Source organism: Giraffa tippelskirchi, chromosome 7 (assembly GCF_054371585.1).
Source record: "Giraffa tippelskirchi isolate mGirTip1 chromosome 7, T2T-mGirTip1v1.2.pri, whole genome shotgun sequence".
In the NCBI taxonomy this organism is placed as follows: domain Eukaryota; kingdom Metazoa; phylum Chordata; class Mammalia; order Artiodactyla; family Giraffidae; genus Giraffa; species Giraffa tippelskirchi.
Window position 1 is genome coordinate 91,176,061 of NC_137281.1, and position 21,857 is coordinate 91,197,917.

The 21,857-nt window shown below is 36.0% G+C and overlaps 2 protein-coding genes and 1 pseudogene across 3 annotated transcripts in view; 2 read left to right on the plus strand and 1 right to left on the minus strand.

The window, feature by feature from the left end:
* The window catches only part of LOC145512678 (olfactory receptor 4F3/4F16/4F29-like), a 60,980-nt pseudogene extending 39,407 nt beyond the window's left edge, over positions 1–21,573 (minus strand). The window contains exons 1-5 of the transcript XR_014058685.1: positions 21,499–21,573; positions 20,617–21,135; positions 19,487–19,534; positions 18,762–18,853; positions 3,403–3,479 (exon numbers count right to left, since the gene is read on the minus strand). The product of XR_014058685.1 is annotated as an olfactory receptor 4F3/4F16/4F29-like (transcript). The remainder of the gene's footprint in view (positions 1–3,402; positions 3,480–18,761; positions 18,854–19,486; positions 19,535–20,616; positions 21,136–21,498) is intronic.
* On the plus strand, positions 5,570–6,508 carry LOC145512699 (olfactory receptor 4F3/4F16/4F29-like). The gene has a single exon (XM_081506990.1). The coding sequence runs from the start codon at positions 5,570–5,572 to the stop codon at positions 6,506–6,508; it is 939 nt and encodes a 312-aa protein (XP_081363116.1).
* On the plus strand, positions 20,023–21,545 carry LOC145512690 (olfactory receptor 4F3/4F16/4F29-like). The gene has a single exon (XM_081506979.1). The coding sequence runs from the start codon at positions 20,023–20,025 to the stop codon at positions 20,974–20,976; it is 954 nt and encodes a 317-aa protein (XP_081363105.1). The 3' UTR covers positions 20,977–21,545.
* Positions 21,574–21,857: the final 284 nt, after the last annotated feature.

Genomic DNA, 21,857 nt, shown 5'->3' on the forward strand with positions numbered 1-21,857 from the left:
CAAATAATTAGTGATGTTGGCATCCCTTCATATGCTTTTTAACCAACTGTATGTCTTTTTTGAAGAAACATCTACTTAGGTCTTCTTTCCATTTTTTGACTGGGTTGCTTTTTTTTTGATATTGTGCTACATGAGCTATTTGTATATTTTGAATATTAATCCCTTGTTGGCTTCTTCATTTGCAAATATTTTCTCCCATTCTGATGGTTATCTTTTTGTTCTCCTTTGCTGTGCAAAAGCCGCCTCTTTGCTACACTATGGACTATATCCAGCCACGCTTCTCTGTCCATGGGATTTCCCCGGCAATAATACTGGAGTGGATAGCCATTCCCTTCTCCAGGGGGTTTCCCCAACCCAGGGGTTGAACCTGGGTCTCCTGCACTGCAGGTGGATCCTTTACCATCTGTACCACCAGGGAAGCCCATATACATCCATAGTTAGTCAATATAAGATTGAATAAAAATTAAGTCACATATATTCTTCTGCTATCTAAACTATAACAAAAAAATTAACATGACTAGAGTTAAATTTTGAGTTAATATTTATCTATTTTCAGAGTTTATTTCTAATGGGTGATTACCAATATTTATAAAATTCTTGACAAAATAGCACAGAGATATTTTGTGCTATTATATACAAAATATTCCACTTTTGTTTCCCTCTTTCTCTCTAGTGTCTTATTATGAGTTTTTGATCCTTTGGTTGCTCTGGTCAAACCAGTTAGTTCTCTAGGGGCAAAGTCCCATGATCCATGAGCTCCTTCTAAACTATTTTTGCATTATCATTTGGTCATTGTTCTCTCAAGCTGTAAATAGCTGCCTTCTAATGTAATTCTTCTTATGGAAGAATTTTATATGGCATTTTGTTTTGTGGAGCATAGGAAAATCTCAGACTCTTCTCTTTATACAGGTAAAATGGAAGTACGGAAATAAATTTGACAATGCAAAGAGTGCCTTAATTTCAGGCATAATTTTTGTTGTCATAAGAGCTATAAATAATAGTAATATCCTCAAGTTTATGAGTGTTATCCTGAAGCAAAGTAAATAGCATCCAAGATAAGGAATTGAATAATACAAAGAATTATTGTACAAAAGTTTATTGACACACTGGAAAAGGCTAACTGACCGTGACTTTTAGTTAGTATCACATTGTTCTTAGGGTAACGTGAAAGATATTAGAAAAGGACAAATGGTTTTGTAATATTTTGGATTCAGCATATGTTGCAATCAATCACATTTACAATAAATAGCAATCAGTTCATTCATGCTGATTAAAAATGCTTCTCACTATCTGCCACATGATAAAAAAGCAGTAAAAATTAATGACACTTGAAAATATTTTTTAAAAAGGTAATTGTGTTTTTCTCTCCATTAGCTTTGCAAAAGAAATGTGTATAAACTGATCATCTTCTGTGAAAAAGGGAAGCAATTTATTATGAACTCAAATTTATAAGGTGGGAAAGGATTACATAAATATCTCAATAGAAATAAAAGGTATTGAGACCAAAAGATACAAAGCTGAATAAATAATTTCCAGTGTAATGGCACTTTAAAATTCAATGTGGAAAAAAATTTAAATACTTAAAACTACCAAGAGCTTGAATTTGTTTTCCTGGTCTCTTGGTCATAAATAGATTATTTTGTAAGCTTAAGGAGAATGAAGAAAGGTTTAGAGAAAGTTAAAAAATGAAATTTGGGGGATGTAGGTGAAAAGGGGAAAGTGAAAGAGAAGTCCTAGGAGGAAATTTTAAAAGGTAATGAGTTTGCTGAATCTTGAAAACAGAAAGCTAAGGAATAACTTAATTTGTTGCATTTATGTACATAAAGGCTGTTTGAAAAGGACACAGAGCTATCTATATTTACCATAGTTATAGAAAGTAAAAGTAGAGATGGTCTTAAGTTAGAGGAGGCAGTCTTTTACTTGATTGTAAAGAAAGTTTTGTAACAATTTGAAAAAAATTTGAGCCGAGGAGATTGTTAAGCTCACAGTATTTTTAAATTGAGGGAGAAACATGTAAATTATGGCTTAGGTTAATATTTTGTTTAAATCGAACAGCTGTACATAGATCCCTTTCAACTTGGTGACTATTGTTTGAAACTTCAGTTACCAATATTTCCTTCATCTGTAAAGGATTAAATGTCTGGTAATCTGTTTGAAGGATTAATCAATTCTCCATGGAATAAAAAAAAGACTAATCACAGCAAGGCATTATACCTTGGTTTTTGAATTATGGGTATCTAATGAGTTTAAAAACATGGGCATAGCTAATTTGTTTAAGAAAAATTATTTCAAAGCATAGCCAACAGGCAAAAGATTTTACAACACCTTCATTCAGTTTTCCCTGTATTTGATGACTTTTAAGTGAATAAAGCCTCCATCTAGAATCCTCTCTATACTTTTGCTCTGGACTGAGATTGGGATCCTGACTTTGTCTCAAATGACTTTAAAACTGTGATGACCCAAACTTTTCAAATTTTTACATTCCTTGACATTTGGATAGATACATCTAAGTTCCGTATTTATATCTCATTCTGCTTTAAACTCACCTTCCCTAAAATTCTTGGTTCTTGCCTAGTTGATAGGGATTGCAGAGTCAAAAGGCAAATAAGTTCACAGCTATATGCACATAGCTGACAAAAACTTATTAAGAAATTCTCCCCAGGCTGAGTCCCTTCGCTGTTCACCTGAGAGTACCACATTGTTAATCGGCTAATACCCCAATACAAAATACAAAGTTTAAAGTTAAAAATAAAAGAAATTCTCCCCAGAGCCTTAGTACTAAAAGACAGCTACAATTGTTTATAATTACAGAATTTCTGAAGAGTGGGTCGAGAAAGTACTGCAAATTTATCTCATAAACTACCTTTCACTTAATTTAAAGTAAACCTTATCCTTCTTTTCTTTGTCATTATACACATGAAAAGTGAAAGTGAAGTCACTCAGTCGTGTCCAACTCTTTGCCATCCTACGAACTGTAGCCCACTAGGCTTCTCCTCTGTCCATGGGATTTTTTAGGCAAGAATACTGGAGTGGGTTGCCATTTTCTTCTCCAGGGGATCTTCCTGACCCAGGGATCGAAATCAGGTCTCCCACATTGCTGGCAGACTCTTCACCCTCTGAGCTACCAGGGAATCCATTATATAAATACTTCCTTAATTTTTTCACCCTTATTAGATTTTCCTTTTACTTCTTCTTTTTCCCTAAGCCTTCTTTAATTTTACAGTTCCTTAGTTTCTATTATTCTTGGTTGCGTAGGAGCTATGCACAGGTTCCTTACCCATCTTCCTTAATTATATAATTATATGTACCTAATTATATCCATATAATTTTAGTTACCTAAATACATCCTCTTTGATCTTTCAAAAATATTTAATTCCTGATATATTTACATAGCTCTTTTACCTGGTATCATTCTAAGTTGGGGATACGTGGATAAGTACACAGGTGTAGTCCTTAACTTTCTGGGAGTCACAATCGAACTGGAAATGGGAACAAACAAAAAAATCAGTGAAATACATTTATAGTACTATAAAAAAAATGCAGTGTTTCTTAGAAAGCAAATATATTTAATCTGAACAAGATGGTTTTTAGTTTGATTTCTGAAAGAATGCACGTGAGTAAGTGTGTCCAACTCTTTAACTGCAGTCTGCCAGTCTTCTCTGTCCATGGAATTCTCCAGGCTAGAATAGTGGAATGGGTAGCCATTCCCCTCTCCAGGGGATCTTCCCAGCCCAGAGATCAAAGCCAGGTCTCCTGTATTGCATGCAGATTCTTTACCATCTGACCACCAGGGAAGCCCCTAAACAATATGAATATTATATTCTCCAATTATTATATAGAAGGAGATAATTATAACATGTAATGAAATATCTTTTAGATATGGAAATTTGATATTATCTGCTGGCCAATATCATTTTATTTTCTTATTATTAATTTATGTTTTATATTGAGCACTATTATAGATGTGTGAAAGAAGAAAAAATAACATTTACTGAATATTTACCTATAGTAGGTATACATTAAATGCACTATTGCAAAACTTTAATTATTTAATCATTATTCCAATGATTTTATACCCCAATTTGCTCTGAAGAGTTAGTATTACTAATTGTAATGTCATAGATAAATGAAGGTTCAAGAACTTGCCCAAAATTACCCTGTCAGTAACTGAAGTACAGTTTAAATCTTGATTTACAGAATCCAACGGACATATTCCTTCCACTGTGCTCTGTTGCTTCTGTAACTAAAACTAAACTTACAAGATAATGTGATAAGTTCTTACATAGAGGTTTGAACAAGATACTTTTCACTATTTCATGATGCCCTTCACAGTTTTAAGCTTCACAGACTATGTGCTAAGTACTTTAGGGCAGTACTTTTCAAATTATCTTTGGTGAAGAATCAGGTATTCTTCTTCAGTCCTTCATGGACTGACACTTTAACAAACACAAAATTTTATACCTGTTTGCTATCCTGTGAAATTTCTAGAGAATTTTCTAAACAATCTCAATTTCTGCACCTAACATGATGCAGACTGGTAACAGACAGTTTGTGGGCCTGAACCTCTGTGTGAATCATTTTTCATTGCTTCAAGGAATCCAAATATGAAAAAATCATAATCCCTGCCTTCCAGAAGCTTACAGCCTATGAGGTGAGTTATACCAGTACTCGGTTTACTAAAATACAAGAAATTGTAAAATAAATGCTTGTAGTATAAAACAAGGCCTCACAAATATGGTTAAAATTTAATAGAACTTGACAACAAATATCTTTGAGAGATGGGGAGTCAAAAGGAAGGCTCTGTCTATGAGAATAAGGCTTGTAGTCTTTAAAGTTGATGGAAGAATTGAGAAGTTATGAGGAGTATGTGTGATTGGAACTAGCCTATATTAGTTTTGAACCAAAAGTCAAGAATTTCAGGTTGAATTCCTATTACCCATATTGACTGATCTTGTATGTCATGAATAACATCACAGCATCCACCCTAGAACGAAGCAGAGTGGTATTAAATACAGAGAAAATTTGGTAGTTATGCTAGTAATTTAAATTCTAGTAATAATAAAGTAAGACTTCATAGATGCAGTCAATATTTAAGTAATATTGAAGATGAATGTGTTCTCAGAGGTAAGGACTAGGAAGGAGGAGATAGGTCTGTCTACTGGATGAAAGTTTATAAGGCTTCATAGAGATTGCAATAATGATTAGTTCTATATGACTGGGCAGATCATAATAGTTTTGAACCCAAAATGAAAAAGATTTGTGGTTGAATGCATATTACTTATGTTGATTTTCTTGTGTCTCATGAGTAGTACAGTGTATCAACCCATGGAGGAAGAAAAGGATATTAAATGCAAAGATAAGTTGATGGCAAGAACAGCTCCATATAACAGCCACCAGTTTTACTGTGTAAACACAGTTAAGATTATGAGCATTTTAGATCAGTTTCCATGCTAATATGTAAATTGGCTTTCATAACTTTGACCTTTCTTTTTCAAATTCATCAACACAATTGTCATAATTTGCATTTTTTCCTATTGTCCTCCTTCAGATAACAGCGCTAACAAAGTCCATGGATGGAGCAAATAACTCTGTGGTGTCAGAGTTTGTGTTCCTGGGACTCACTGACTCCTGGGAAATACAGCTTCTCCTCTTTGTGTTCTCCTCCACATTTTTCATGGCAAGCATGATGGGAAACTCCCTCATTATACTCACTGTGACTTGTGACCCTCACTTACACTCTCCCATGTACTTTCTGTTGGCCAACCTCTCCTTCATTGACATGGGTGTTTCTTCTGTCACTTCTCCCAAGATGATTTATGATCTTTTCAGAAAACGTAAAGTCATCTCCTTTAGTGGCTGCATCACTCAGATCTTTTTTATCCACGTCATTGGCGGTGTGGAGGTGGTGCTGCTCATCGCCATGGCCTTTGACAGGTACGTTGCCATATGTAAGCCTCTCCATTATCTGACCATCATGAGCCCACGACTGTGCGTCTCCTTTTTAGTGGCTGCCTGGATGATCGGCCTTATCCACTCCACAGTTCAACTGGTTTTTGTGGTTAACTTACCCTTCTGTGGACCTAATATGTTGGACAGCTTTTACTGTGACCTTCCTCGGTTGATCAAACTTGCCTGCATAGACATAAACCAACTAGAGTCCATGGTCACAGCCAACAGTGGATTCATCTCTATTGGCTCCTTCTTCACTCTGATCATCTCCTATATCATCATCATTCTCACTGTTCAGAAACACTCTTCAACAGGTTCATCCAAGGCTCTGTCCACACTTTCAGCTCACATCACTGTAGTAGTCTTGTTCTTTGGTCCTTTGATATTTGTCTATACCTGGCCATCTCCCTCCATACACCTGGATAAGTTTCTGGCCATCTTTGATGCAGTTCTCACTCCTTTCCTGAATCCAGTCATTTACACACTCAGGAATCAAGAAATGAAAGTGGCAATGAGGAGAGTATGCAGACAGTTAGTGAGTTATCGAAAGATTTCTTAAGTGATGCCTCTATTGTAAAGAGCCCTTGTTGATTATTGACGGTCATTACTGATGATCAAATTCAGACAGAAGCTTTTGGTGGTTCTACCTTAATTTAATTATGCACACTGATATCAAGTCTATTTTGTCTTTAATTTAGGAGGGAGTGACATTTACTTCTGAAGAGAGAGGTGTTACATATTAAGTATTTATAATCAAAGATTATAGTAATCTTGAGCCTCAGTTCCTAAGGAATAATATTCATATGAAGTAACTATTAGAAATACAAAACAGGCAAACTTCTTTATGGCCTTGAGAACAGGGAGAACACGTCTCTCTCCTTTTAAGAGGAGCCCTTCTCAGAGGCAGGAATTCCTATCACCGCCTAGCAGGAGACTTGCTAAATGAGGACTGAAATGAGTCTTCGTATTATATGCTGCAACTTGCCCACATTCTACCCTTCTTTGGGTCTCTGCCCGGGCTGTGCAAAGAGGGCAGACTCTTCGAGAGCAAACACACAGTCTGAGAACATACATGTAGGAACCCAGTGGTCACACAACTCTGGGTAGAAGCCACAGAAGTTGTTCTTGGAATACAAAGATCTGGGAAACACCAGGTTTTTTTCTCTGTGATTAGCATTATGCTACTTGAACCCATTATATTTCCTTCCTTTTTTCTTCCTATATCTTCCTCTTCATTTTTCTTCAGCCACTTATGGGCTCTGGGCTAGGAAAACTTTTCCCCCTTTCCCTCTCCTTTCTCAGGCTTTCTTCCTTCTCTTTCTTCCCATCCTGTTGTTCCTCCTTGTTTCCGCACTGCCCTGCATTTGCTGCTCTGTCCACTTCTAACTTCCCTTACTGATGCCCCTTTTTGATTGCTCTATTGTAAGTTAGTATAAGTCACCAACTCAACACATTTCATGTCTAAAGGATTTATTATTCTTCAGGAGTTCAGCTGTTGAATGTGACTGAAGGGAAAATAAATGGCAAGGGGAGAGTCCCTTATAGATGTGACTTTCATACTTTTTGACAATGATTCATAGTAAGAAATATAGTATTGTAGTACATACAATACCCCATCACCATAAAGGACTGAACTAAGGTTTAACATAGCCATATTTATTTTTATGAAATTTTGCTTTCCTTTCATTTTCTTCCTACTAAGAATTGTTTAAAACACACTTTGTGAGTTGTTTACAGCATCTCTGATTACTAAGAAAATTAAACAGAAGTAGAGAGTTACATTCACTGCTTCTAGTTAAAAGCAGAATAAATATACCAAGATTAATGTGTTATGTCATTCTAATAGATATCCAAAATCTAGTCTTGCTTTAATATAATATTTCAAATATAGCACTTCTAAATTTATTTAAATAAGCCTATCAAACCTTTACTGTGCAAATGTTGTCAAAACTAATACATAACATTGCTTCAATTTAGCTCATTATTTGAAATTATATATATACATATATAATTATATGATATCTATCCAAAGCAAATAGATTTGGTTTCCTAAAAACCATCTATAGCTCTCTATATCCATTCAGGTTTTCTTTTATAAGTACACATTAACAATATCTTCTTTTTATTGAAAACACTGTGCATTATTTGTAGTGAAAGAAAAATCATGCCTTGATTAACACAATTTTAATATACAAAACTCTTATTAAAGCAAATTATACATTCAATTCTTAGTGTCTATACTTAGCATTCTTTAGTACTAAAAATGATTACATGCATGTATCGAACCTATTCAGTTTTGTTGTTTACGATCCACTTTCATTTTCTGGAATAACATTTTATCTTAAGGTAAACGCACCCTTTTCCCCCTTGATAGTTTTTAGTCATGTTAATTCTAGTATAGCCTCAGTCACCCATATTAATTATTACTTTTAACCAACATAAGCAATTTATATTCCACTGAGAGTTCTTGAAGGAGAATAAAGGAGAATTGTTTGTCATATATAATCATTTTCATAAACTAGCAAAACTCATGAACACAGCAGTATAACCCCCAACACACACCCATTCTGTTCACACTTTCTTATAGGTAGTATAAATGGTATTCTTAAAGTTGCAAAAGTGAACATAAGCAGTAACTTGATGAAAAGATACAGACACCCTATAAAGATGTAAATAAGTTCTCACACACACACCTCTGAATGTTTCAACTTTCAATCTTTGAATAATTAAAAAATTATTCAACGAATATCTACTAATTACTGTGTTTAATAGTAAACCCAAGTCTTAAAATTGCTGAAGATATTAAACATTTTGTTTGAATAGACACACTACAGAGCTGTCAGAATTATAATTCAAACTGAACACATAAGTTTGCATTTTTTCTAATTCTAAATGCTTGTCTTATAATCTTTACTGGTAAGGTTGGAAAGGATATCTATCACTGTTTTATTAAAAATAGTACCAGTTCAGTTCAGTTCAGTCGCTCAGTCATGTCCAACTCTTTGCGACCCCGTGAACTGCAGCATGTCAGGCCTCCCTGTCCATCACCAACTCCCGGAGTCCACCCAAACCCATGTCCGTCAAGTCAATGATGCCATCCAACCATCTCATCCTCTGTTGTCCCCTTCTCTTCCTGCCCTCAATCTTTCCCAGCATCAGGATCTTTTCCAATGAGTCAGCTGTTAGCATCAGGTGGCCAAAGTATTGGAGTTCAGCTTCAGCTTCCAATGAACACCCAGGACTGATCTCCTTTAGGATGGACTGGTTGGATCTCCTTGTAGTCTAAGGGACTCTCAAGAGTCTTCTCCAACACCACAGTTCCATACATGACTACTGGAAAAACCATAGCTTTGACTAGACGGAACTTTGTTGGCAAAGTAATGTCTCTGCTTTTTAATATGCTATCTAGGTTGGTCATAACCTTCCTTCCAAGGAGTAAGCATCTTTTAATTTCATGGCTGCAATCACCATCTGCACTGATTTTGGAGCCCATAAAAATAAAGTCAGACACTGTTTCCACTGTTTCCCCATCTATCTGCCATGAAGTGATGGGACCAGATGCCATGATCTTAGTTTTCTGAATGCTGAGCTTTAAGCCAACTTTTTCATTCTCCTCTTTCACTTTCATCAAGAGGCTCTTTAGTTCTTCTTCACTTTCTGCATAAGGGTGGTGTCATTTGCATCAAAATAGTATCAATTGAATCTGATATTGAAAAAGAGTATCAGTTGAATCTGAATTGTCCAAGGATTTATTTTCACTAGTGAATCTGGATTTTCATAGAAAAACACTCCTGAGTTAGTCATTTTTATAAGAAATTTTCTGAAAAATCTAGCAAATTTAAAGGAGTAGAAGTTCATTTAAAAATTTTTGCAATGTGGTCTGTATTATTATAGATTCATGTCAGCCTCTTTTAGAAGCTTTGTACAAAAATTATTAATATCTCCTTGAGTTGGACTATTTCACATTCACATAAGTTTCTCAACTACAGAAGTACAGCCACACATAAAGTTCAGATTTACAACCTTACCTACAGATCAAGAGTAGAATCAGATTTACCAAGACATCAAAAGAAGAAACACAGGCATTAGATCTCAAATAAACTTTCTGCTTATAGTGAAAAAGAGACATATTCTTACACAAATAGATTTTTTTTAATTTTTAGTTAAGTAACAGAGCAAATTCTCTATCACTTCTCATCTGATTGAGAATAGTTTTTGTGCTAGTTTGCTAGGCCTGCGATACAGCTTACTACAAACTGGCTGGCTTGCATAACAGAAACTACTGTCTCACATTCTGGAGACAGTAACTCCCGACTTCCCTTAATGCTGCCCCTTTTTAATCGCTCTATTGTAGTTATTATAAGTTGCCTCCTCAAACATACTTCATGTCTTGAAGAGTTTATTATTCTTCAGGAGTTCAGCTGTCTAGGATGAGTGAAGGGAAAATAAATGGCAAGGGTGGGATTCTAAGGGTACTCAACCCGTGATGCTTGCTGATGTGTCTGACCTCAAAGAAGGCTCTAGCAGTCCATGGCTCATTGTCACTGCTACTTGAGTAGCTGTGAATTTTCTTCCTATATTGTCTAGGTAGGCTATAAGTTGCTGTTTTGTCACTGTCTGCAGGGTGGGAGAATCTGCACTTAAGCCCCTCAGTTATGACCCTCCATATCACAAGACATCACAATGAGGATGAGGTTGAATTCACGTGGATATTGTGTCTCCATCTTCCCTCATCTCTATGTAGGAGCTGTCAAATCTCCCCTCAGGTCTTCTTCAGGAAAAGTTGCTCTGTATATAGCTTTAAATTTGTTGTGTCCATGGAAGGAGATGAGCTCAGCATCTTCCTATGCTGCCATCTTGCCTTTTTTTCCAGTCAGGGGATAACCTTTAGTTGTACACTTCTCTTGGAAGGGAAGATGGCCTAGAGTACAGATCATACTAACTTGTGAGGAGGGCTAATGGTTGGTTTGTTTCTTTAAGACCTAAGAAAGAACAAGAGTATAAATTTTTTATGGTGGAGTCTGAGGAGAAGTATATATGGATGGACTTTTCAGAAAGGACACCGAGCCTGCCCATGTAAAAGACTGTTAGAGATTATTCACTATACAAGAACAAGAAAACTTCCTCCTGTGATGTAAAACAACCTCTTTTCCCAGCTATCCTAGTATTGTTTCATTGGTATCACTTATTATTCATTGTTAATTGGTACTAAACAGTGCTGATAGAAGCATAGTTGAAGTCTCTTCATAGATTAAGTAGCATGAATTTCCCCCTCACTATGGGTAATCTATCTTTATTGCTGAGTGCCAAAGCTTCCCATGCAGATGTAGAGTTTCCCTGTATGGTGCCACACCTCATCATACTCTCCATAGACTCACTGTCTACCTTTTCTGCAAGTATTAGAGATTTGTCTCCATACTGTGCTGGGTTTTTTTCCCAACTGTGGTGCTTCTGCTAGCACTACCATTTGTGGACTTACAGAATACCTTTTCTGCCTTACCTGTTCCTATGATGTCCCATGAAACTTTGGCTCTGGACACATTTTTATAGGAAACGAAGTGTGATAATAAGCTTACACCCATAGAATTTACTACACTAACCAGAAGCATCTCATTGATGGAGTGGTAGAATGGACTGGTTAATGGTCGGATTTTATATCAACTGGGAGGTAAATACCTTTCAAATTTAGGATGCTTCCTATTTGGTACACTATATATCTTAAGCCAGTGAACAATGTATCTTGCCTTCTATCCTAAAGGCAGCACAAATGAACCCAAGGTACAAAAAGTCACTTTTACAAAGGACCAAATCATTTACAATGTAAATTTATGCTTCCTATTCTTGTGAACTTGGGTTTATTGGGTTCATATAGCTCTGCATCCCAGGAAAGAATGCTTCCAAAGGGAACACAGCTAAGACTGGCTTCTGACAATGTGGAGTGCCTCATGTCATTGAGCCAGCAGATGGAAAAAACTTACCTCTGATATTTGTGGAAATGGAAGCTCATAAGCCATATGTGGAAAAATTTGAAAGTTATAAATCAAGGTAACAAAATTTTGAGTACACTGTGTTCTGTCCTTCTACATTAATAAACATATGTTCTATCCTCTTCTTCTCTAGTGTCTTATTATGAGTCTTTAGGACATTTTTTCTGGTCAAACTAAATAGGTCCCTAGAGGTAAAGTCCCATGAGCCATGAACTCCAAAACTCCGGTCTCTGCAGTATTACTTGGTCATTGTCCTCTAGACTTATTAATAAACTTCATTTATACAATGGCAAGATTTTATGGTACTTAGAGAACACAAGAATATCTAGCACTCTATGAGGATGCTTCTTTTCTTTGTACAGGTAAAATGGAAGAATGAGAATAAATTTAACAATAAGGAAAGTAGTTCTATGACAGATATGATTCTATTTTGAAATGACTTTGGGAATGAATCATATCTTAAAATGCATGAGTATATCCTAAATCAGCATAGCTAGCATCCTGGGTAACAAATTGACTAGTAGTGGAGGATAATTGTGAAAAAGTTATTAACATGTTGGAGAATGTAAATTGACCGTCACTTTTAACTAGAATCACAGTGTCAAGGAAATGTGAAAGATATTAGGAAAAATCAAATGGTTTTATAGTGTTTGGGGTTTAGCACTCTATTTTCAGTGATAATGAAATGAATAATTTCCATTCTCTGCAATTTATTAAAAAGGTAAGAAAAGTTAGTGACACATGAAACTAAGAAAACAAGGGTAATGCTATAATCTCCATTGGTTTTCCAAAAAAGATAAATTATAAACTGGTTTTCTTCTCTGAAAAGGGCAGCAAATTTATTTAACTTGTAAAATTTTCAAGGAGGAAAAGAGTTTTAGAGACACCTAAATAGAAAAGACATTCAAAGTTCCACATGTGAATAAGTTGTTTTCAATATAAATGTCAACTTAAAATATGATGTGCGAAATTTAAAAACAAAATGAAAACTACCAGGAGATCAAACTGGTTCTCCTGCTCTCTTATGTGCTTTACAATTTTAAAATGTTTTTTATTAATTTTTTTCTCTAAATAGTAAGAATAGTAAGGATTTAGATGAGAAAGGAATACTAAGAGGAAACATAAAAGACATTGAGTTTTAGAAACGGAAAACTGAGGGGTTACTTAGTCTCTTTTAATTTATAAATATAAAAGAGCAATTGAAAAAGATGCTGAAAATTATTTCTATGCACACAGTTATAAAGTGTAAAAGAAACAGTCAAATTAGGGGGAGTAGAATTTTACTTAGGCACAAAGAAAGATTTTTATGACAATTTGAAAGTTAAAATTTAGGACATATCAGGACAGCCCTGGTGGTAGAGTGGATAAGACTCCACCTGCCAATGCAGGGGATGCAGGTTCAATCCCTGGTCCAGGAAGATTCCACATGCCACAGAGCAACAAAGCCCGTGCACAACTACTGAGCTCATGTGCCATAACTACCGAAGCTGGTGCACCTAGAGCCCATGCTTTATAACGAGAGAAGCCACCACAAGGAGAAGCCACGCACCACAACAAAGAGTAGCCCCCACTCACAGCAACTAGAGAAAGCACATGTGCAGCAATGAAGACCCAGCACAAGCAAAAATAAATAAATGAATAATTTTTAAAGTGCAGGACATTTCAGCTGAGGGAATTTCAAACCTCGCAATAATTTTAGATTGAGAAGGAAATGTATATGAATAGTGGTTTAGATTTTTCAAAACTATGAGATGTCTGTGGATACCATCTTTCAGCTTGATAATTCCATTATTTGGAACCCCACCTACCAGCATTTTCTTCATTTATAAAGAATTAAATGTCTGGCAATGTGTTTCTGGAAGATTGATCAATTCTCTATGAGTCAAGAAAAAATTAATACAGTAAAAGGCAAAGAGCTGGACATTTCTTTTCTAACATGTAAATTAAATTGCTTAAATAATTATCATTTAATCATTTATGATTCAGTTGGCTTCAGATGGCTCTTTGCCCCAGGAAAGAATGCTTTCAAAGGGAACACAACTAAGACTGGCCTCTGACTACTTGAGGTGCCGCATGTCACTGAGCCAGAGATGGAAAAGAACTTGCCTCTGATATTTGTGGAAACTATTGCAAGAGTAAAAATGGATGCACAACCAATCTATAAGAAAATGGTTTCAAAATCTAATCAACTGGGAGATTGATTGTAGGTATTTGTTGACTCCTAGATGACTGGACATCATACCCTAGTGTCTCCATCTAGAACCCTCTCTTTGACTATTGCTCAGGACATAAATAGAATTCTTACTGTGCCTCAGATGGATTTAAAACTTTGACATGTGAGTTTTATACATCAAACTATGAATTTCTATATTCTGACATTTGTTTGTATATTTCTCTCCAATTTAGAACATATAGGGCAATTTCATTTTTTACTTCTTTCTTTTCTTCTAGTAGTCATTGCAGGGTAGTTAAAGAGCAATCTGTTACCCCAGTAGGTTCCATATTTATAGCTCTTCCCTCTTTTAGATGCACTTTTCCTCAAATTCCCAGTTGTTACATTGTGGAAGATATTCAAGATCCAAAAGGAAACTAAATTCATAACTAGATGTGTGTTACTAGTATAGGCATATGGAGAAAGTCTTCAAAGAGACTGAGTACTTAAAAGATACCTGCAGACATGGTCCAAAAAGTTGCTATAATTAAAAAATTCTGCAGAATGAGTTCTTACATAACTCATATCCCACAAGCTACCATTGACTTCATTTAAAGTGGACTTTGTCTTTCTTTGTCCTTATACACATACTTTCCTTATCTCCCTTATTTTTGACATGGGCTACTCATTTTTCCTTAATCCTCCTTCATTTTTATAATCTTCTATTTTCTATTTTCTTCTGTCTCTTCAAAACTCCCATCAGTTTTTTTAAACTCCTGCCATACATACACAAAGCAGCCATATTTTTATGGTTTTCAATCATCTAATTATATTATCTTTTATCTTTGTTGAATTGTTATGTTATAAATATGTAATCTGTATTCCTATTTCTATTTCAATTGCAATCTTATTTTCCTATATTGAGCCTATCTTTATTATGTGTAAATCATAATTGCTATATCATTGAAGGGGACTTCACTGGTGGCTCAGACAGTAAAAAATCTGTCTACAGGGCAGGAGACCTGGGTTCAATCCCTGGGTCAGGAAGATCTCCTGCAGGAGGAAATGGCAACCCACTCCAGTATTCTTGCCTGGATAATTTCATGGATGAGGAGCCTGGGGGCTAAATCCATGGGGTCACAAAGAGTCAGGCACGACTGAACAACTAACACTTTCACACTTTCTTATCATTGAAACCTTTAGCAAAATTTTGCCAAGACAATGTTTTTAGTGTTTCCCTCCTTCCCTTTTTTAATCTGAATGTTTGTTAGCAGTTGAGTTTACAAGAGAATGTGAGCACAATTCTTACCCTAAATGCATTTATATAAAAACTAAACATAATGTAATGTAATAAATGGTGATTTAGAACATGAATAAAGAGTTATGAATGGGAACATAGACTAAGAATGTATGAATCGGCTTAGATTGTGAAAAGTTGGTTAAAAAAGGGAGTCTAAACATTATAACGTGTTTAATTTCTGGTGTGAGCAGCGCATGGAGATGGTGGAAAGGGAGTTGGTGAACAAGAACCTGTATAATTAAAGACATGGAAGAATATACAATGTGTGGCATTTTCAGATAATAAACAGGTGTTGCTGGATCATTGAGTGTAAGACAAGAAGCAGGAAAAAGGAGATAGGAAATGAGGTTGAAAAGAACCAGACTCCATAGGACTTTGAATGCTCTGTTAGAACTTTGTGGTTTACATGAAGGTAAAAAGGCACACACTAAATTTTTAACAATATGATTGGATATGTTTTGAGAATTGATATATTTTTGTTGGAAGAGAAAGTACTTGAAAGAGAAGAGAATTCTGATGAGATGTTTGTGATAGATGTAGCGAGAACTGATGAAAGTAGGGGTAGGTAATGGAAAGAGAAAGGAATGGATCCATGGCAAATGCATTAAATTAAAAAAAGAAATTCTGACAATTTCACTCATTTGAAAAGTACCCCCAAACTGTATGATTGGGTATTTAATTTCAAGATTAATGGACACTTGTTATTTAACAAATTTGTTTTGAGAGTATATCATTGGAAGTAAAATTGAAATCACTCATCCTATCAGATTCTTCTCTTTTCCTCCTCAGAGAAAATCACTATTCTGATATTGTTGGATAGCATTCTTCTTCAAACTTTAATACTTCTATTGCATGCATATATATTTATAGTCAATAATGTTTTGAAACATATAAAATGATATTTATATTAGTATACAATTCTGTTTTTCATTCAATATAAAATATTTGAGTTTTTCATAATGATAAATATAAATCTGGTTCATTTAGTTAACTTTTCAAATAATTCATTTCATTTCACTGTATTAACTTACAATTTACTTATATATAACCTCATTGTGGATATATATATATTACTTCCATTACCAGAGACATTAAAGAAGAGAAATTAATTAGATTTGATGATAAATATTGTCTCACATTCCCAGTTCTGAAAGACATTCATTTTCTCCATTCTACAAATGGGAAAAGGGGTCAGATATGAAATGTATGTTACCAAAGTCACCAAGTATTAGGTGACAGAAGGTGAAATATAATTTTTCAGATATTAAAGCCTATACTCATTTCATTATCCCATGCAGCTTCTTTTAAAAATAATAGGAACAGTTGTTATAGAATATGATAAGAGCTAAATTGAGATGAAGTCAAAGAATAATGAAATCATATATACAGTCTCAACAGAAAGTCCCAAATGGAGTCTGTTGTCCCTGATTCCACATTGAGATAAATGATCAACTTCAATATACTTTGACTAGAATGAGGAACTCAAGCATTTTACTGAAGACCTGTTAATTCCTCTAGGTACTGAGGTGCTAGGAGAAGGCGATGGCACCCCACTCCAGTACTCTCACCCGGAAAACCCCATGGATGGAGGAGCCTGGTAGGCTGCAGTCCGTGGGGTCGCTAAGAGTCAGACACGACTGAGCGACTTCACTTTCACTTTTCACTTTCATGCACTGGAGAAGGAAATGGCAGCCCACTCCAGTGTTCTTGCCTGGAGAATCCCAGGGACGGGGGAGCCTGGTCGGCTGCCGTCTATGGGGTCACACAGAGTTGGACACAACTGAAGTGACTTAGCAGCAGCAGCAGCAGCAACTGTGGTGCTTATAAAGAAATACAGTGGTAGAATAGCCCTATAATTTATTGGGGGAGTTAAAAGGAAACATTAGAAGCAGAAAACTATTCAGGTTGGAGGAATTAAGAATGATTTCTTAAGGAGGTAGAAATTGAATACAGGCAACTTTATGGAGACTTTTGAGTGGTTAGGTGATAATGATCCTCTTATGGTGTCTGAGGCCCCTCAGGAGATAGAGAGGTTGAATAGAACAAATTAAGCTGGCATTTTCTATCATGAGTTCATCCAAAAAACCTTATGTTCCAAATAAGAGTACTTGCCTGGACAAATAGAGTAAGAACAAATGTTTTAGCAAGCTGCCAAGTTTCCCAGGACACTGAGGTACATTTATTAGTGATAAAAGGTTATTGGGGGTGATTAATCATGGAAACCTAGGCAGCAGTTACCAGCTTGATAATAAATGACTGTCATCAGCTATAATAGGGGCTTATCTTTCCTCAACAGTTTCTCTACTATCACTCTGTCACATGTTTTTGTTGAGACTGTATCCTCAGAAAGTCATGACTAAGGAAAAAATAAACAGAAAATAGGACTGATCTTGGAGTCAGTAGATTTGGGTTCTAGTATAAGTGCTGCTGCTGCTGCTGCTGCTGCTAAGTCACTTCAGTCGTGTCCGACTCTGTGCAACCCCATAGATGGCAGCCCACCAGGCTCCGCCGTCCCTGGGATTCTCCAGGCAAGAACACTGGAGTGGGTTGCCATTGCCTTCTCTGAGTATAAGTGCTAACACTAAGTAAACTTATGGTTTGGATCAAGTTATTTTACATATTTAGGTATTTATTTCCTAATCTATAATGACTAGGGATTTTCATAAATAAAGGATATTGATTTTGTCAGTAGTTCTGAAGGAGGACACAGAACAGGCTCTGTCTTGAAAGCAGGACTCCATCTTGGGCCAGACTGTGGACTTTGAGTTATATGCCCAGTATCTATGGAAACGACATACCAACAGGAAAACCAGACCCCCCAGATGGAAGAGCCCCAGGGCTCTCCGTGGCTAAAAGAATACCCTGATTATCTGTGTAACCGAATAGAATCATACATTCTATTATGCTTATTGGGGTATGACCACAGGCCTATCGATAATTGTCTACTGTTAACTACCTAGGCTTAAGGCATATGAATCACAGGTTAACTTTGATTGTCAGGGAATTTGGGGAAGTGGGTTTGTGCATGTACACTTAGGGTATATAAGGTTTTCACAAAAACTGGTCAGGGTCCTTGGCTAAGAGGAGACTCTGCCTTGGGCCCGCCAGTGGAATAAACTGCGCTCCACTATCTGCATTGTCCTTCTGAGTGAATTTGTTTCCAGGAACGCGTGGCTACAACAGTTCCTGAAGTGGATCTCACTGAGTTCACTAGTCTCTTTCACTAGATTGAAAGCTGTTATTTTAATCCTATTCCCTATTTTCATTTTCCTTTATGTAAAATTTTCATTTTCCTAAATTCCCCAACTTGTAACTGTATTCCTTCTTTCTTCACATAATCAGTCTCTAACCAGAGTAAATACATTTAATTTACCTTTTCAGCAAATCTATATTTGTGATTCTAAGTTTTTGGTTCATTGCAATGAAGAAGACAGATATGGTCTATAATTTCATGTAGCTTGCAGCCTAGTCAGGAAAGAGAAACAAATAATAAATTACATTTGTGGTGTTATTACTAATATATACAGTGTTCTTTGAAAGCAAAGGAATTAAACTTGCAGAAAATAGCTTAATTAATATAATTAATAGGATGTAAATATTATATTCTTTATAATTATTTACTGAAATATATTTTATGATATGAAAGCTTGATGGTCCCTGTTGGTCAATATTTTTTGTTTTCTTATTCATTCACTCCACAGTGTTGAGTGCTATCAGGGCAGTTGAAATAAATAGAAGCATAACACTTACTGAATGCTTAATACTGCCATATGATTAATATACATTAATTATTTTACTAATTATGATTTCATAGATAAATAAACTAAGGTTCAAAGAGTTTAAGCAACTCCCCCAAGATAAAGCTGTCAGTGGCTGAAAATTATATATGTATATATCTTTGTAATATAAATCCAGAAACATTATTTTCTTTCCTAAGCTAGGATATATCTCTAAATAAGAATAAATAATTACAAAATAATGTGATAAGACCTTATATCAAGACTTGTACAAACTGGTTTTCACTATGTTACACATTTCATAGCTTTAAAATTTTCAAATCATGTTCTAAGTACACTAAAGCAGTGTTTCTCAAATTACCTTTGTTGAAGCATTTTTCTTTAGTCTGTAGTCTTTCATGGACTCTTACTTTGGGAAACAAATAAAATCAGAAACATATGTCACTGTAATGTCAAATTGCTAGAGAAGTTTCTAAATACTCATAAATTCTGTACCTCAATGAGCAAACTAGAAAGACAGTTTATGGACCTGCACCTTCCTCTATGCACCTCTTACTTCAGTGGAACTGGGGTCAATAACATTATAGTTTTAAATGCAAAATCAAAAGTTTTGGGGTTGACTTCCTCTTACTCGTGCTGACCATCTTGTATGTCATGACTAATATTAGGGCATCAACCCTGACAGGAAGCAGAAGGTATTAACTGCAGAGACAAGTTGGTGATAAGAACAACCTCACATAAGAACAACTAATTTTTCTGTGTGATTACACTTATAGGCCATAAGTATTCTAGACCAGTTTAAACACTAAAGTTGAAATAAGCTGCACAAGTTTGACCTTTTTTTCTTCAGTATTATCATAATTTACACTTTCTCCTTTTGTCCTCCTTTGTATAGCAATGCTAACAAAGTCCATGGATGGAGCAAATCAGTCTGTGGTGTCAGAGTTTGTGTTCCTGGGACTCACCAACTCCTGGGAAATACAGCTTCTCCTCTTAGTGTTCTCCTCCACATTTTATGTGGCAAGCATGATGGGAAACTCCCTCATTATTCTCACTGTGACTTGTGACCCTCACTTACACTCTCCCATGTACTTTCTGTTGGCCAACCTCTCCTTTATTGACCTAGGAGTTTCTTCTGTCACTTCTCCCAAAATGATATATGATCTTTTCAGAAAGCATAAAGTCATCTCCTTTGGAGGCTGCATTGCTCAGATCTTCTTCATCCATGTCATTGGTGGGGTGGAGATGGTGCTGCTTATCGCCATGGCCTTTGACAGATATGTTGCCATATGTAAGCCCCTCCATTATCTGACCATCATGAGCCCAAGGATGTGTGTTTTCTTTATAGTGGCTGTCTGGATGATTGGCCTTATCCACTCAATGGTTCAACTAGCTTTTGTGGTAAAATTACCCTTCTGTGGTCCTAATGTGTTAGATACTTTTTACTGTGACCTTCCTCGGTTCATCAAACTTGCCTGCATAGACACATACCAACTAGAGTCCATGATTACAGCCAACAGTGGATTCATCTCTGTTGGCTCCTTCTTCATTCTGATCATTTCCTACATTATCATCATTCTCACTGTTCGGAAACAGTCTTCAGTGGGTTCATCCAAGGCTCTGTCCACACTTTCAGCTCACATCAGTATAGTAGTCTTGTTCTTTGGTCCTTTGATATTTTTCTACATGTGGCCATCTCCCTCTATACCCCTGGATAAGTTTCTGGCCATCTTTGATGCAGTTCTCACTCCTCTCCTGAATCCTATTATTTACACATTCAGGAATCAAGAAATGAAGGTGGCAATGAGGAGGGTATGGAGACAGCTAGTGAGTTATAGAAAGATCTCTTGAGTGATGCTTGTATTGTGAAGAGCCCTTGTTGATTACTGATGTTAATTACTGGTGGCCAAACTCAAGAGAAAATCTTTTCTTCATCCTACTTTGATTTTACTAAGCACACTGATGTAGAATCTATTTTGTCTTTCACTCAGAAGGGAGGGACATTCACTTCTGAAAATAGAAAAGGAATTACATATGAAGTATTTTCAATCAAAGTTTACAGTAATCTTGAGCCTCAGTTCCTAAGGAATAATATTTATACGGAGTAATTTTTACAAATACAAAACATGGAATACTTCTTTAAGGCCTTCAGACAAGAGAATCTGTCTTTTTTTAACAGAAGCATGTCTCACAGAGGTATTTAGATAGCATTACCAACTCAATGAACATGAATTTGAGCAAATTCTGGGAGACAGTGGAGGACAGAGGAGCCTGGTACAGTCTATGAGGTGGCAAAGAGTCGGATGCAACTTAGTTATTGAACAACATGTCTCACAGACAGGAATTCCTATCAGCACCTAATGGGAGACTCACTAAGTGAGAACTGAACTGAGTCTTCATATTGGATGCTGCAGCTTGCCCACATTTGGCTTTCTTCCAGGGTTGTACAAAGAGGGCAGAATCTTCAAGAGCAAGAACACAGAATCTTTCAGAACATGCATGTATGAGGTCACACATCTCCAGTAGAAGCCATGGGAGTTGTTCTTGGAAGACAAAGAGCTGGGAAAAACCACAGTTTTTCTCTATAATTAGCATTTTGCTACTCAACCCCATTAGACTGTCATTTCCCTTTTCTTTCTAATTCTTTCTTTTCATTTTTCCTCAGTCACTTATGGTCTCTGAGCTAGGAAAAACTTTTCCTTCTTTCCCTCTCCTTTCTTAGACTTTCCTCT